We start from the raw sequence: 17,500 nt of genomic DNA on the forward strand, positions 1-17,500 counted from the left end.
CTGTTGCCGGGAATTAGATCAGCTGGCAAGAAGCCAGGTAGCGTGGTCCAGAGGTTCGGGTTCAATGCGGTTGTGCCGGACTCATTTCCCGCCTCCATATGATATCATTTTTCTTTTTTTTCCAGCCTCATTTGTAGGTAGGTGCTACAATATATGTCCCATACACCAGGTAAGTACCTCAGTTATGCAGTTGAACTTACCGCTGGACATGCAACTCCCTTTAAAGCACATAAAGACTTGGTGAGCACGAGTGCTCCTGCGCAGATACTCATATGGCACTTGTCATCCGTAAACCAGGGCGGATCCTTAGGTGGAGGCTGAAGGGTAAAGTGTGAAATTACGTATTACATCATTTTTCTTGTTTGTCTTCCCTTGACGCGGCGCCTGGTTGGCAAGGCAGTATGTGTGGGAAATAAACACAAGCAAATATTTTTAACCAACCACGCTTGGACCTGCCGTTTTCATCCCAATTGCACCAAATACTGATGCAGTATGAGTGAATTGTCCAATGATAAGGATCGAGACAGACGTACACCTCGTTCCCTGGGTGCTCTCGCTTCGAATCAGGCCAGCAGGCACGTGACCAGCCGCAGCCATGGTACAAGAGAGAGGACCCTGGGAACGAGGTTGGGTTTTCGTTCCTCTCACACGTTTGGAACTTAAATTCAGAGATTGTGGATTTCGATGACTAGGGAAATGGGAAATCGGGGAAAACAAGAAAAAGATGAGCCTTTCGAAGAACAGAACGGTACATAAAGCGCGAACTTGTATCGCATAAGAAAGGTGAAAATGTTATCTTTTGTCATAAAACTTGTCAACCTACAAATTTCATGACTCCATCTTTATCAAAGCACGGGTAAGGTCCAGACCAGATCTGAGGTTTGTGTTTGCCGAAACCACTCTGACGTTTAATCAACACAGCACTAAGGGACGTGTGGACAACCAAAGCTGCGAAGGGAGGCAGACGATTACATCTTTAACAGGAAGGTTTTTAGGGTTTACTCAATAAAAATAAGCACGATTAACAAAATTGGTTTAATAGATTATCACTTAACGAATGAGAATTCACTTAATTTTCCCCAAGAAATCTTTTTCGTATTGAATTCTCAACCTCGAAGAGTCTTATAGGTTGAATAGATCCCGTTTAATAGGCATTACTTAAGTTTGACCTCATGTGGCTCACTAAGGGGGAAAATGACGGTTGGACTATGACCAACAGCTTAACTTATGCTTAAAAATTACCGCCGCAAGAAATTGGGTGAGTTTCTTGACAAGAAATGACCAGAAAAGCAGATAAGTAATATAATTGTCAGCTTCGCCTTTATTGTTGAATACAACCAACTTGGCTTCCCACACATCTAGCATCCTAAGCGAGTTCATGTAATATGCAATTATCTCGTCCCCAGGGAACGAAAAACAGACGCTGAACCCCCGAACATGCCGGAAAAAAATATCAGCCAGCTATATTTCAGCTCATCATAATTTCGACTATTGCTGAAATAAACTGATGGATATTACGTAGAGAAATTTGCAAACACTTACCCATGAACAGTAACACAAACCAAGCGGTATGCGGTAACATAGTCCTAAAAATTTGCCCAAAAACTGAAAACCCGTGGCTCACCACTTGCGTTCACCAAATCCTAAACCAAATCACATTGCGCAGAAGCGAATTATTCGAAATCCCGACTCAGACAAAATCTTGTGACTCTAACTGAATTCGCCAACATTTTATCTCATTTTATCATTCTTGCGTAAGAGGTGATGCAAGACGACCCGCCAAACAAAAGCCTGCCACTTTTAATACTTGTCTTATCAAAAAATGCCAACGTCGATGGAACATTCCTAGTATTTGGTGACTTTTAATAAGATAAATTTTCGTTTTTCTTCGACGAAAATACAAGTTTTTTGGGTCAAACAGTGATTTTTACGCAAACGTTTCTCTTTGGCAGGTGGCGCGTTACGCAAAGTACAAGTGCTGGTGTTTCTTTCTTTAAATGTCGCCGGTGTTATTGACCTCGGGAGCATCTTTCGCTTCCTTAATAAACTGTAAACTGCGTAACAAGCAGTCTGGCTAACAGTCCCCCGCAAAAAGCATTGTAAATTAGTCCTGAAAAGCCCCGAGGGGGGGGGGGGGGGGGAGACTAATAACTTCACCTTCCTCTCACAGATTAGGGAAAAAACTCGCTTGTTCACAATGTGGAAAACAAAAACATTTAATAGCATTTTATTTGATGAATGATTCAAGTATACAAAACACGCGCATACGTACATCTCTTGGTTTTCGCGTATTGTTTATTCGCAAACAAACTTTCAATCTCTGAACTGCCACTTTTATTACTCCCATCGTTGACAAAGACTGGAAAAACCAGTAAAATTATCTGAGGCACCGGGAAGAAAACGGGGTACTGACAGAGGTACTATATAAGTGATGTTTTAATGTGGTTCACACAGGATCACGTGATCTAATGTCATATCTCTTTCTGTGACAGGTAGGTGGTCGCAAACTTGAGAGCTGAAAGCCAACCCTGTGTAACAAAAAAACAAAAATTACCATAGGCAGCCCAAGCTCGCGTCACTACAGACAGCCGTTGAGAATTTAAACGCGTTAAAAGACTTTGTATGGGAAATGTATGGTTAAAAGACTTTGTATGTGAAATCAAATATCGTCGATTATAAAGCCTAAAAAATGCTCAATTTAACTTTCATTCAATAAAATGAATCAAAATGACTCACCTCTGGTGTATTCTTGTGCCTTTTGGAGCTTATTTCACAGTTTTGGGAAGTTCGTGTTTTCAATGTTCTAAGACGAAGTCAAGGCTGCACACTACGATTCCGACCGTTGTCAGCTCAGAGGCGGTTTGCGACTCGAAAATCCATCCCAGCCAAGAGTTTTTCACGCAAAGCTAAAGCCACATCATTTGTGAACCTCCGTGAATGTTTCATCGTCAAAAAACCCCACGCACTTGGCTGGAAATGAGCATTTTGTGCTTCGCTTTCCACGATAGCTGATGAATTTAACCGCTTATGATCGCCGACGTGGACACGGAGCTTGGGTCTGAGGTCAAATTAACTCCACCCGATGGAGCTACAGTCATTACAACACTTACCCCATCCCCACAGCGGCTTCTCGTAACCATGGAGCTGTTACGAGAAGACACATTGAAAACACCGACTTCCCGAAACTGTAAAATAAGCTCCAAAAGGCACAAGAATACACCAGAGGTGAGTCATTTTGATTCATTTTATTGAATGAAAGTTAAATTGAGCATTTTTTAGGCTTTATAATCGACGATATTTGATTTCCCATACAAAGTCTTATAACGCGTTTAAATTCTCAACGGCTGTCTGTAGTGACGCGAGCTTGGGCTGCCTATGAAATTACAAATTGAAGCACATCGCTATGTTTCTTGTTTTCTCGGTTACTGTCACATTTTAATATTTTAAGAAACTTATTTTGAGGACAAATTAAATTTTGATGGAGCAGTTTTCAATTGAGTGTCGTAAAACAAATAACAAAGTAAATTACTTCGACCAATCACAGCAGTTGCAAACAGCGCAATGAACCAATCCAAATTCGTAGCAATTCCATGTCACTTGCTCAAAGCGCGGGAAAAATCTGGCGTGCAAGTGGCGATTGGTTTTGGTGTTCCTTCTCATTGGTTGACAAACTGGCACGAGATTTTTAAACCAATCACCACGCGTAGCAATTGCAATCGCGTAATTATATTCGACAGTCATTTGAAAACTGCTCTATGTTGTACAGATTGCTATACCTAAAACCTTAGTTAAGTCATCGAGCCTCTTTAGGAGGCAGCGTGGCCCAGTGGTTAGGGCGCTTGATTTGCGATCCGGAGATCCTGGGTTCAAGACCCGCTCTGACCACTCGTTGAATTTGATCCTGGTAGTCCCTGGTTCAACTTGCCAGCTGCACTTGTAAATAGCCAACTGGTTTGCCTCCGGCCGGTTGGGATTCTTAACAGTTGTCGTTGTTCTGTTCCGTCGTTTCGTTGTGTTTCATTGGCCCTGAAAAGCCCCTATGGGGAGCGGTCAATTAAGTATGTATGTATGCATGCTAGGTAAAGGTCTAAGTCAATATGACCCAAATACGGCAAGTGCGACACTTGCAGTTCGTGTTTACCTGATTAACTCCCTGCAACGAAAACATCTTCTTTACACACTTATACAGGCAAGCTTACCAAAATTCTTCAATAAACCAAGCCCCGACAAATATATTGTCGAAATTGTAGCTCGATTTCTCAACGCCAGAGCGAGCACTTTTGTAAAAGGTAAATAATTCCAAGCAAAAGAAAAAGGGTTGAGGCACCAAAACGAAGAGAGATGCTTTAGACATCGTTTACACATATTCCTGTTTACCCAAGATTACTGATTCATCAAGACGGACACGATTAGCGGCCGCTCGACTCCGAACGCAAACAAACTGGTCATACCGCGCTATAAAACCGCTACGGGCCAGCCAAGCCTTTCATACCGCGCAGTAACCATTTGGAATAACTTGCCCAGTGATATAAAATTGAGCTAATCGATGAACATATTTAAACGCAAGTTGAAAAATCATCGTCTGATGAGTTGATTAACATTCTGTTTTTTTTAATTGTAAATTGTTGCCTAGTGCATGATTTTTGATACGTTGATATTTTTAACTCATTAGGGCCGTTTATACGAGAGAAAATAAGCCGCGGCTTACATAAGGCGCAAACACCCTGTATAAATGGTACAAAATCTACGTTCACGGCTTTCTCAAGCCGCGGCTTATCCAGGCCTGGGGGTTTATACTCGTATAAATAGTTCCTTTCGCGTATTATGTACGCCGCGGCCAGAGTAAGCCGTATAAACGGCCCTATTGTAAATTTTTATTCTACGTTTTGAATTTTATTGTAATAATTAAGATATATTTTTTACATAGATATTTAAGCTCTGAGAAGCCCCTGTGGGGAGAGTTTAAGAATTAAATTATTGTATTGTATTGTACTCACCAACTAAGTGTGGTTTCTTTTCACATTTTTCGATGCACTTCTTGATGTAATTATCGTAGTAGCCCTAAAAAATTGAGATCAATTTACAGTTAGACCACGATTGCAATAGTCTTCTACTCTAACACCGCTCGTACCAATTTATTTTTGGGATACTTCGCCCACATTAGGGAGCTTAAGCACGCGCGTTTTTGAGACGCTGACGGCAACCGGAAGAGAACATTTCACGTGCCAGGACAGTGGTGTCTCCCCGATTTTTATACTTATTATCCCTAATGGAGAGAAGATACTTAGCAATATAAATGTGGTTGAGTGAAGACAAGTTAAAAAGGGGAAACAGCTCACTTCCGGTTGCCGTCCGCGTCTCAAAAACGCGCGTGCTTAAGCTCCCTATTGTGCGAAGAGAACGAGATAGAATAATCTCGAGAGACTCGCGCGATACTAAAAACTGAAGTCGTATTTTGAGCTCACGAAATTTCTCGTCGACTGACATCAACGTCGTACATTTTAAAGTTCTGTCTCCCCATTCTCAGTAACGACGAGGGCTACTTAAGAGACTGTCATTTTAAAATTGGCATTTGCGTTCAATCAGCGAACGGTTCGGCATTACTCCGACTATCGGAAAGAAGTCGAAGTCGTATTTTGTGATAAAATATAAGTGCTACACGGCCAACGTTTGAAAAAATGTAATCCCTCCTTATACTTGTACATGTTCATTGCCGTGACTTTAACGTCGTCAGTTCCCACAGCCTGTTCCCGTCTGACCTTGTAGCTCAGTCGGTAGAGCAGCGGTGATCTAACCCGGATGTCATGGGTTCGATTCCCACCCTGGTCAGAGTTTTTCTCTGTCCTTGTGTGGGCCCATTTCCATCAGTAGGGCTAACGCCCACATGGTTCATATGGGGTAGATACTTAGCACTTCACATTACACTCTAATCAGTTAAGTCTATCGGAAAGAAAAGTTCTCTTTCTAACCGGCGGGTCTAAAACATAGGTCACATTCCAAAGTCACTGGTTTCAGGTCATTGTTTTACCTTTTGGAAAGTAACCAAAACCCTCAATTTGGCCGCTAACCGTAGGCCTAAGGTTGGTTGTTAGGCCTAGGGTTGGCAAAATTGAGGGTTTGGGGTCAATTTTGAAAATGTAAAGAATGACCTGCAACGAGTGACCTGTGGAATGTGACCTGTGTTTTAGACCCGCCGATTTCCTTCTAACAGTGGTTAGTAAGAGTAATGCCTAACCGATTTAACGCGAATGTCTATTTTAAAATGACAATGACAATTAAGGCAAAGTACAATCTCTCTGATAAAAACAGCTTACCGCTCGTGCTGAAATTCTCAACCAGACGAAGATTTGCAGAGAACGCCGGAAAAGGCGATGTACCATAGTTAGAAAACGTAAGTGCAAAGCATGCAAAGACGTTTAACATTGGAGTTTGAGTGAAACGGCGAATGGTAGGCTATTTCTTGTCAAAAAATCATGAAAATTCTCTTAATCTAACTTGTCTCCCTTTTTGGAGAAATTGCCTAAAATCTGTACCTGAATAACAAGGTAACAATTCAGCCAGAATCAAACAAGTTTCTTTGACTTTTGCCAAAACGCAAACTTCAGGCTTTCTTTGACTTTCGGCAACTCGCAAATTGCGATACTAAGCCTTCCTTTCATCGTTCCACATCCTGGGGGGTGGGGGGGGGGGGGGGAGGGGAGTACTTGGGTCAATTTTTGCTGGGTATGTGCCGCTGGCCTCTCCGAACCCCTACCAAGTTATAGTCTATTCTGTGGCCAATCATAGACCCCATCTTAGTCACTTTTGAGCAAATGTCATTTTCGCTATCCCAACTTAGTCACTTTCTGACTATGCCTCTACCTTATAAAGCCTTCTAAGTAGGTCATCCTTAAATGAATTGACACGTTTGTTAAATTGAATGTAGAACACTTTACTTTTCACCTACAGTACAAACATTCTGGTACATTTGCTAGCCGTAAATATTTACAAACGTACCGTACCGAGCCGACTGTTAAATATTAAAACAACGGCACGAACCATTTTTTTAACCACGGATCTTCCTATTTTAAATCCCTGCTTACCAGAATTTTCTTATCCTAGAAATCCCGAAAATTTGCGACCCCATTCTAGTAACTCTACTAAAAATGTAACCCCATTATAGTCAATCCAGTCGTGAAAATGCGACCCTATCCAGCGGCACATCCCCATTAGCCTCTTATAAGGAAGTACTCCTCCCCCCCGGGGGGTTCCACACCACACTATAAAGCTACACAAAAGAAAGTCGGATTGCCCGTGTTCTACCAGCTTCGACGAGCTTGACAGAAGGGGATAGGGGAAACTTGCCTTTTTCCATGCGTTGGTATAGTCTACAATAAACCTACCTTTCCTCGGCCAAGACGGTGACCGTTCTGTGAAAAAGGAAAAAAAATCATTCTTACTCTTTTGGGTTGTAAGATCACGGAAAAGATAAAAAGAAAAAGTGGCGACCTCTGGCTTCTAAACCCGAGTAACAGTGTTCGTTTTTACAGAGAACGCAAGCACAATCACAACCGACCAAAAAGTATCGAAAAAAAATCGGGTAAAGAATCGAATGGAACGGAAATATGTCGGAAAAATTTTTTTGGGCATACTTCGCGAAGTTGTGTAGAAGTTTCGGAATTCCGGAACAACGGGAAAATTCCGTCCCATTGGTACATTTCTCCTCGGGCGTAACTACCGTTTTCATTTCGGCATAGTTCGGGCAATACTCGTTGATCATGTAATTGGTTCTGAGATGTTCCATTTACAAAAAAATATAACAAAACCTTCTGGTCGAATGGAAAACGCCCTTGGTCGATTACAGCGAACGCACTAATTAACGACAAGTTAGTGGTCGTCAATGCATCTCCTTGTATTGCTTGTGGTTATGCTTGCGTTGCTGCTGAAATATCACAGTATTTCTACGACAACCCCACGAAACACTTGTCCATAAGGACCTTAAGCACCGGACGCTTTTGAGCCCTGTCACTACCACATTTGTATCGCCAAGTATCCTTTCACTATTAGAGGTGGTTAGGGTTAGGGTTACGGAAACACTATATGGCTTGCGAAATGCTCACTTCCGGTTTCATTAGTGGTTCAAGTATGCTTTGCGCTTAGGCTCTCAAATGAGTTCAAAAGCTTTGCTTGCGACATGCGTTCATTTCATTTCTTCCCCTCCCTCTGCACAACCATGGCTTGAAATTACCAAATGACATTTTCAAGGGACGTTTTGCTTGGCATTGCTATCGCAGTTGAGCCCCCCTCCCCCCCTAACCCTAACCCTAACCCCCCCCCCCCCCCCAGGGGTTTTGGGGAACACAAGCACGTGGCTAATTTGAACTCTGGAACAGAGGAATAAGGGAACATAAGCCATTTTAGTGATCAAAAAGCTGAGAACAATTTTTGAAGTAATTTCATGAACAAGGGAATTAAAGGGGACAAGGAAACAAGGACCCCCTAAGAGGGCCTTGTAGTTACTAAAACCTGCCAACTGTTTCACTGATCAGGTAAAAAAAGTACCAAGTGCAGATGGGACATCCATTATTTTGGTAGTTATGTACAATTCAGGACAAATTCAGATCAATGTGCAGTAGAGAAGATTCCAGGAAAGAGCATTACCCAGACAAAACTAACAGTTTTGAATTCAAATTTTCTTGACCAGTAGGATGGTGTCTCATTTGAGTAGTCCTTGCTTAGTTGCCTCATGAATCTTAAAACTTTACCACAATATTATTAATTTTGTTTAATTCAATAAAAGTCAAGTCAACCCAAAAGTCTTTTTCTAGGAGTTGAAATTTGGAGTACATTTCTCAAAAATCTGAAAGAAAATCCAATGGAGAATCACAACTGACCTTTGTAAAGCCAAGCCCTGGTACCACAATAAGATCAAGTCCTCCACTTGATAGAGCCTCCTCCCTTTTGTCATCCTCTGAAAACAAAGAATCTCTCAATTTGTTTAACAAAAAAACACTTCAGTGTTAAAAAAAATGTACAGTTTCATCTGATTTGTTAAAAACAAGAAGCTACGGGTAACATACACTTTCTTCAAAGGAATTTTAGCTGATTTTCTTTAAAATTCACAGTATTTATGTCTTACAGCACCTTCCCCAAACTTCAGTGTTTTTCATGCTATGCCATTTTATGCTCTCTATCTGCCTTTGTTCTTGTCCGATCCAGCACGTGCCGGCAGAGTCAGTTCATGGTGGGGAGATAAGGAGGCTTGAGCTATTTCTACCACCTACACTCTTTCCATCATAGCACGATGCTGACCAGAGGTTTAGCTCGTAGTGCCATGGAGAGTTAGGCTTGTATATCATTATTTGGCTATTACAACTTGTCTGATCTGGCACGGTTCTCCTTGTGTATCGGGGAGATACATTCAGGCTTTTAGTCACGCTATGGAAGTCGTCTGTCATGCTGATCATGGAGCAGTGTTCTCCCCTTTTACACCAACATTGTCTTTTGTGTTTTGTTATTGTAATAGTGTCTTAAATTTAAATACCCACAGAAACTGCACCATAAATCAGTGATGTTTTTTTTTTTACAATATCTTGTTTAATTCCGTAGTTCAAAGTCCAAAGTCCACATTCTGTGACCCAACCAGTGCCATCATAGAATACACATGTTCACACTTAAAACTGTCAATGGCATTGACTCCAATCAAAACCATTAAACAAATGCTTTACAACTTTTTATGATCATGGTATAACATACTTTTTCTTAGCAATACCAGTAGAATTAGAAAATAAATATGTAATTAGCCCGGTAAGATGTGTTTTTTTTATACTGAGTCATCTGATGACTGGATATTGCATTGCGTGCAACGAAAACCCAATTTTTCTTTAAGACATGTTCCCCCGTCAATTTGTTGTGTAGTGCGTCCGTGGATTAGTGGTCATCGCGATTGCCTTCGAATAAGGGGCTGCCGAGTTCGAATCATACTTGGGCTGACTTCTACGAAGGCAAAGAAATCTTACACATACACAGCTACAGTGCAACCCCCCCCCCTCCCCCCCCCAAAAAAATAATAAGTTCAAAGTCCAAAAACGGATTTGAATCTTATACTTTGTTCTTCGAACAAGGGCAAAGGAAAGATCACGGTTCTAATACTGAACTTATCAAAGTAATCAATTTACAATGCATTAATACCACTGACAAATTCCAAAGAGACTTTTTTAATCATGGCAAGAGAAACATAAAGGAAAAAGTTTTAGCGGTAAAGCAGCTTTAGATAAGAAGTTTAAATGAAGTAAACTAAAGAGCTACCTGCAGGTTGCTGTATGTTCCAGGAGGTGACTGGTAATGACAGCATGTCCTCAATGGAGTCAAGTTTGACCATATCCATATTTGGTCCAATGTAGCGAGGAATAAAGCAATCCCTTCAAAGAAATCAACCAAAATAAATTCCCCGGATATTGTTAAAAGCTAATGAGATGAACTTGTGACGACTAGAGAAATCCTGAAAATGGATACATCATGGTTAAAAACAAGCATTGTGTCCAAACTTCAATTAAATGCTTTTGGAAAACAATAATTTATTATTGATGTTTGAAATAGAAATCATCCCCAATAAAGGCTACATAGTCCAGGGGCCGCAGAGCCAGAGGGGATGAGGTCAGCCCCTCAATTTTTCTTATACTGTTGTTTTTGGCTTGATTGAAGACTTAGTTAGTAATTTACACTACTCATACAGATACCAAGACCTAGCTCCTCCACTTTCAAACATAATCCGCAGCCCCTGTAGTCTCAAGATAACTTACAGAAATTTGGTATTATGGTACTTACTTTTTTCTCAGGAATATATCCTGAACAATGTGGTGCCAAATAAAGAACCAAAGAAAAAAAGAGAACAGTCAATTAAAAAGTAATTCTTTTATCACTTACTCCAAAGGGCAGCTTGTCTCAGACAATACTTGTAAACTGGCACATTTAAATGCTACCAGAACCCAATCAATTTAAGCTTGTTGAAGTGAAGTATCAGAGACAAAGTGGGAATTTTGAAGGGTTGCTAGAACTGACTTACTGAATAAAAACACTTTCAGGGATGGAAGGTTTCCAGATGATAGAAACCTTGCCTTCTTATAGCCCTTACTTACCTTCAAAATTCCTTCAGTTTGAACTTCAGATGGCATGCTGAGGTAAACTGAAATTCTTCTGCTTGACTTGTACTCTTCCATGCCGAGGAGCTTTAATATGAATGATGTGCAAATCTTCAAGTCTTTGCATCAGCTCAAAAGGGGAAAGATCTAGGTCGTTGTCGTGCAGACTCATACCCTGTGGCACTTAACTTTATTAAAATTTCATGCAGCCAGAATAACCATCAATAAACAACCATAAAACTATTTCTATATTTCTGTAAAGCCCAATACAAAATAAATATTCAAGAAGAATTTACGGCAAATTACGGCAATTGCGATAGCATGACAACGTACTTCTTAGGACATTTTTAAACAATAAAGGGGACATAGGTTTTGAGTGGATGAAGGGTGGTTGACCCATTGACTCCTAACTGGCTCCCCATTGATGGGTAAAAGCACTTAGTGTTAGTTAGCAATTAGACCCGTAGCCTGCAATAGCCCATGAGGCAAAGCCGAATGGGCTATTGACCCGTGGCCCTTGAAGGCGAAGGGTATAATACAGCTGTAATAATTATTGTTTTAGTATTATCCAACTAGTCGGACAGAAAAGGCAATGATAAAGTTAGAAAATGCAAGTTGAAGAAATATATATTTTTGGGAATGAAATGAAAGAAAGTGTCACACTTTTCGCTACTCGAGGACTATTACTAATAGTAGTAGCGTAGCCAATTAAAATGCAGGATTTGCATTAGTCCACTAGCTGACTGATACTAAACAGCGTTAGTCTCACTCCTAAGAATCAATGGATTAGAGACTTGGATGAAAGTCTTGGTCACTGTCAAATCCAATTTTACCATGCAATAACTACTTAACCCTTTCATCAGGGAAAGGACAAAACATGGAGCCCTACTCCATGGAGTACCCCATGGGTTACGAGCCTAGGAAGGCCCATCAGGCTGGCGCTTATCTCCGATTTCCGTAGCATGAAGTGACTAGGAGTATTTCTACTTCCCCCTGGATGGGATGCTAGTCCATTGCAGGGCTACCCCCAGCATTCAATTTGCCGGCACCCATTTATACACCTGGGTGGAGCAAGGCACCGTGAAAGCAAAGTGTCTTGTCCAAGAACACAACACAATGTCCCCGGCCAGGACCCGAACCCGGACCACTCGATCCTGAGTTGAGCACTCTCATCATGAAGCCACTGCGCCTCCCCTTCCCTATGGAGTACCCCTATAAATCATTTTTTGGTCAAATTAAATACTTTAGGGGTTCAGAGATGGCAAAGTGGTGAGAGCACTTGCCTCCCACCAATGTGCACGTGGCCTGGGTTCGATTCCCAGACTCGGCGTCACGTGTGGGTTGAGTTTGTTGGTTCTCCACTCTGCACGCTCTCCTCAAAAACCAACATTTGACTTGATGTGCATTAAAATTGTTAATTTCAGTTTACAGTGTCCCCAATTTTATTAATAGTGCTCCAGCACTAGAATGACTAGACACTTAAATAAAGTTCCTTTCCTTCCCTTTATCAACATGATGAGGTATTTAGCTGTACATATCTTTCTTTATTTCGAGCTTAATTTTCAGCTTTCCACTTCGCTAACTGATACAGTTTTATGCAGATGCAGTTCACGAAGTGGCCGCCATTTTGAAACAGGCTTTATCACGGTTTTCGACACCATCTTGACCGGTACGCAAAGCGGTCAGAAATTACAGTGTTTGTATGGGAATCCGATAGCAAATAACTTCTTTTCAAAATTGAATTTTACACAATTTGTGAAGCAAAATGTTAAAATACTAGGTAGATGGTTGTATTCACCAAGTTTGAAGGATGTAGCTTTCCTATAAGTCGCTGAGCTAAATTTTTTCAATTTTCCATACAGTTGTCTTTAAATTTTTTTCCCGCGAACCGCGTCTGGACGTTTGTCTACCCAGCCAAATTTACAGACGAATGTGTGGAAAATTCAAAAAAATAACTGAGCATCTTCTAGCCAAGCTACATCCTTCAAACTTGGTGAATACAATCTTCTACCTAGTATTTTAACGTTGCGATTTAGAAATTGTGGAAATTTCAATTTTGGAAGAAGTTACTTGCTATCGGATTCCCATACAAACACTGTAATTTCTGACCGCTTTGCCTACCCATCAAGATGGCGTCGAAAACCGTGATAAGGCCTATTTCGTCTCTACAGGTACTTCAATTCGTGAACTGCATCGAACTGTAACAATCGGAGAGTTGGAAAGCACGAAATAAATAAAGGTATCTACACCTAAATGCCTCACTCTCACCGTGTTGATAAAGTATTATTTTACTTTGCACAATAAAAAAATTAATGATCTTTTTAGGGGTACTCCCCTTTCATCACACCAAATTGAAATTCTCTCACTAGAAATATTTGCAAATGGTAAGGATGCTAAAAAAGATGCTTATTGTTGCCAGATACATTTTCAAACTACTCCAACGCATAAAATGGCAACAGCAAGAACAAAGCCCACACGGTCGAGTCTGTTCAAACGTTGATACTAACCTTGTTAACGATCGAAGTGGACTCTTTCTGTTTTAGTTCATCCGACATTGCGGCTATTCTCTTTTTTAGTTCACGTCGTAACACCTTCTTGGCTTCGTGAATTGTTACATGAGTCATTCTTCCACCGACCACGGGAGGAACTCACTACTTGGGTGTAGGCAGCAATTTCCAGCAGGCGTTTCTCGCTTAGAAACTGTTATGGGACCCAAGTCCCCCGCAACTCACGGTTTTTACACGTTGAAGAAGGAAATTAAACATCTCATAAGATTTTTGTAATAATTTTGGAAAATCTGGCTTATTTGTTGATCATTATTTTGGTGAATCATGGGTATCAAAGCGGTTGTATCAGCGATTGGAATACTGTCCCAATTTGGACTTCTATCCACCGGAATGTAAGGGAACATTTGCTCGTCAATTTTACGAGGTTTTTAAGCGTGGTGATCTATTTGGTTTTCTTCTTTTTTAGCATTAATTAATTTTCACGGAAATCTTGCCAAGATTGCCCGTGAAATAAAACGGTTCTGGAAAACTACCGTAAAGCGTGTTTTTTTTCAGTAAATTGAGAATTGCCACTTGTCAGGTTGAAATTCGTCGTTTACTGATTGGTTGATTCCAAATTTTATAAGAAAAATCATGTGATTAATTAATAACAATAATAATAATAATAATAATAATAATAATACATTCAGAGGAAGCACATGCATATCACATACAGTGTATCCAAATTTTGGACCATTCAAGACTTATATACTCAACAGAATATCGTGCTTCTGATTGGTCAATGATGAATATGCATGCAGAAATAGGTCAGAGAGTGCCACAGAGGTTATAGAGTGCACAGTTGCCATGGAAACACTGTAATTGAGTTATTTTATGGAATATATCATAAATAAATTAAGATCTTTATAATTATGAACTTGTTCACACATATCGTGATTTATGGCTTCTTGAAAGTCACCTATGGCTCATGCAATGCTGAGAACTGTCAAAAAATCACTCATGACCATAAATCACGAAATGCACTCTCGTTCATACAATTTCCAATACTTCATTGGGTATCAGTGAGTTTCTGTGATAATTGACCTATGAGAAGGCTTAGTTTGTTACCTCTTTCTGCACTTATAATTTCCTGAAAATTCAATTCAATTATTTATAATGCACTATTTACATCAATTACAAGGTACCAGTATTTAATACTATAGTAGCACTTTTAATACAAAATAAATATAATACATACATAAAAATGAAAAAATAACCGAAAGGGTACATGTATGTACATGGTAGCCAGAGGAGCCATGGACTTTCAAACTGGTTACCACCATATTAAAGATAAATGCGATGTTAAACAAGAATTAACATAGTAAATATATCTAACTGTATCAATCACTAATGTACACACACAATGTAAAACATGCATGATTACATCTAGTATTATTATATTCATGAATATACAGGCATGCTTACATAATTTACAGAAAAAATAAGTAATATAATGCACTGTTAATTAAAAAGAATATTACAATTAAGTTATTGAATTATTTTGAGTAAGTAACAGAAGCTATTTTTTGTTGTCTTTTAAAGGAATTATAAGATAATTTTTTAGGCTGATAGAAACTGACTCCCATATTTTTGATGCTGAGAACTGAAATGTTGATTGACCATAGCTAGTTGTTACATGTTACATGATGCACACCTGGTGTTATGGCAATGGATTTCAAATGCTGGAATACCTTGTTTGTCACTTTGAATTTTACTGCATTTCTCTTAGCCAATCAGAATGGAGACATTTTCTCTTGTATATTATATGATAACAATAAACAACTGTCACTCTTTTTTGCTTGTTGTGTCTGGGCATAAGCCATACATTGTGGTTATTGAACCCTATTTTTCTTCCTTTTCAGACCAGTCTGCTTAAAAATAAGACAGCAAGGAAGTACAAAGAATGTAACCTTCTTTCCATTTTTAACAACTTGTTTAAGGTGGGAATTTGAAATGCAGTTTTTTAGTTTATACTTTCAGCTCTCTGGACATTTCAGTTTTTGCTTCTTCAAAATAATGTCACTCCTTCTTAGCTAAACAACCATTACAAGTCATACATGTGTGCTAATGCCCTGCTCTCCAGAGCAATTTTATGCCTCTCTTTCAGCCAGTCAGAAACAATTATTATCATTGCAGAATTCCAGTACCCATTTTCCAGCACTTGGCAAAAGCTTGCATTTTTAATGTTTCAACATTATGTTGGGTGTTATTTCACAATGTGCAAACAGTACATGTAAGAATTGCAACAAGAAATCATGAAGGACCAGTGAGAATACACTTGCATCTGAGTAGCTTAATTCCCAGCCCCTTGATTAGCCAGCCCAATATTTTGGGTTTAGCCCAGTGTATTAGAGATACTATGATGAGCAAATGATGAACTCCACATCATACGAAGGTGATCTTGTCTTGCCAAACAATTGTGTGTTAAGTTGTGCTAACCCTAAGCCCAACTGCATAAATCCTGCTCCTAAAAAAAACTATTGCTTGAGAAGTCTCAATGATTTTGTCAATTAATTAAAGAGGATGCATCTAGTTCTGCAATAATAAAATAGTTAAATAATGTCTTCACATTACTTCTATCATTGTCTGGAATTTCAAGTATGCTTTTGATTTGAAATAGTTCCATTCTGTGGACAAAATATGGCATCCTGACAGATGATATGGCTGTGTATGTTGTTGGGATACTTGGAACTGTCTGGCAATCTGTTTATCTCCTGTTCTACTACTTTTATACAAGGAAAAAGGTAAGTTCATTTTTGGTTTTTCTGTTTCAATCACTGGTATCTGGAATCCAGACTCTTAAATTATTATAATCGTTTGTAAAAAAATTGCTGTTGGTGGCTTAACACTAAATTCAAATACTGGCAGTACTGCTTCAAGAACATTCTTCAGACAGCTAGGTAATACTACCATTAATACTACAGGTGATTATTTCAAAAAAGAGAAAAAAAAAACATTTCAACACGAAATCATCTTCACTTATAGTGGCAAAACGACTACTGGCACCCATTTTGTCCGTCGAGGTGATTTTCGGCTGATAATACGAGATAGCGAGCCAATGAGAGCATGCGATTTTGTATAATCACCTGTGTATTTATACTAATTGTTAATATTACCGGTAAATCAGGCCTTACAAGAGATTTACAGCAGGTGCCTAAACCAGTTGACTCCACATCAAGTAAGAGCAAGTTCAATCTTCCTTAAGGGGACAACAATAATATAGATAAGAGTGAATGTACTTAAAAGTACAGTTTAGTTCTGTGGGGCTTCTGGAATTGGAATGGGATTTGTTTGTTTGTTTACCCATGGAACACCTTATAATTAAGAGCGCTGAGGAGCTTGTTCAACTTGTGTCCATGCATTCCAGATCGATTAGCTCAATTTCGATATATTAAAATTCAGTCCTAAACAAAAGACATCATCTCGAGGCTCTGGGGAATAAACTCATACAAATCCTTATATTTATTCTCCAGAGCCTCGAGATGATGCCTTTGGTTTAGGACCAAATCTTAATATATTGAAATTGGTCTATTGGAATTTGGCAGTGTTGGTTTTTGAGGAGAAGGGAAAACCAGAGTACACAGAGAAAAACCTCTCGGAGCAAGGAGAGAACCAACAACAAACTCAACCCACATATGACGCTGCGACCGGGAATCGACCCCCGGCCACATTGGTGGGAGGCGAGTGCTCTCACCACTGCGCCCCCCCCCCCCCTGCTCCCCAATCTTCTTTACTTCATTTAGAGAGACAACACTGTAGGGCAGCAAGTATAATCTATGTACCATGGTACCATGGTACCATGGTATAATTATTGTTAATAATTATTTTTATTTT

At 39.7% G+C, this 17,500-nt stretch overlaps 3 protein-coding genes across 6 annotated transcripts in view; 1 reads left to right on the forward strand and 2 right to left on the reverse strand.

Moving 5' to 3' along the window:
• The window catches only part of LOC137967717 (uncharacterized), a 3,528-nt gene extending 1,809 nt beyond the window's left edge, over positions 1–1,719 (reverse strand). The window contains exons 1-3 of one of the 2 annotated variants that reach the window (XM_068814259.1): positions 1,543–1,719; positions 824–948; positions 201–305 (exon numbers count right to left, since the gene is read on the reverse strand). In XM_068814259.1, the coding sequence (XP_068670360.1) occupies positions 201–305; positions 824–948; positions 1,543–1,582 (270 nt within the window). In that variant the 5' untranslated portion in view covers positions 1,583–1,719. Of the gene's footprint in view, positions 1–200; positions 318–823; positions 949–1,542 lie in introns of both variants that reach the window. The other variant, XM_068814258.1, reaches the window with a different exon arrangement.
• A 492-nt stretch (positions 1,720–2,211) lies between these two features.
• Positions 2,212–13,808, reverse strand: LOC137967720 (5-formyltetrahydrofolate cyclo-ligase-like). 2 transcript variants are annotated; one of them, XM_068814263.1, is made up of 8 exons: positions 13,628–13,806; positions 11,118–11,207; positions 10,807–10,826; positions 10,288–10,400; positions 8,874–8,950; positions 7,383–7,409; positions 4,998–5,061; positions 2,212–2,528 (listed from the first exon to the last, which is right to left on the reverse strand). In XM_068814263.1, the coding sequence occupies exons 1-8, from the start codon at positions 13,742–13,744 to the stop codon at positions 2,437–2,439; spliced, it is 600 nt and encodes a 199-aa protein (XP_068670364.1). In that variant the 5' UTR covers positions 13,745–13,806; the 3' UTR covers positions 2,212–2,436. The 2 variants fall into 2 exon arrangements, with proteins under 2 accessions (XP_068670364.1, XP_068670365.1); XM_068814264.1 differs by lacking the exon at positions 11,118–11,207 and having other exon boundaries at positions 13,628–13,808.
• A 32-nt stretch (positions 13,809–13,840) lies between these two features.
• Positions 13,841–17,500, forward strand: part of LOC137967719 (sugar transporter SWEET1-like) — a 7,751-nt gene continuing 4,091 nt past the window's right edge. The window contains exons 1-4 of one of the 2 annotated variants that reach the window (XM_068814261.1): positions 13,841–14,019; positions 15,529–15,606; positions 16,287–16,410; positions 16,794–16,844. In XM_068814261.1, coding sequence (XP_068670362.1) covers positions 13,952–14,019; positions 15,529–15,606; positions 16,287–16,410; positions 16,794–16,844 — 321 coding nt within the window. In that variant the 5' untranslated portion in view covers positions 13,841–13,951. The remainder of the gene's footprint in view (positions 14,020–15,528; positions 15,607–16,286; positions 16,411–16,793; positions 16,845–17,500) is intronic. The other variant, XM_068814262.1, reaches the window with a different exon arrangement.

This window comes from Montipora foliosa, chromosome 8 (assembly GCF_036669935.1).
Source record: "Montipora foliosa isolate CH-2021 chromosome 8, ASM3666993v2, whole genome shotgun sequence".
Lineage (NCBI taxonomy): Eukaryota > Metazoa > Cnidaria > Anthozoa > Scleractinia > Acroporidae > Montipora > Montipora foliosa.

Excerpts from the sequence above, each read along its gene's own strand:
- LOC137967720 (XM_068814263.1), bottom strand. The coding sequence starts at position 13,744 with ATGACTCATGTAACAATTCACGAAGCCAAGAAGGTGTTACGACGTGAA. Across the intron at positions 8,951-10,287 it reads GAACATACAGCAACCTGCAG|AGGATGACAAAAGGGAGGAG; the intron begins GTAGCTCTTTAG and ends CTTTGTTTTCAG. Across the intron at positions 5,062-7,382 it reads ACCGTCTTGGCCGAGGAAAG|GGCTACTACGATAATTACAT; the intron begins GTAGGTTTATTG and ends TCAATTTTTTAG.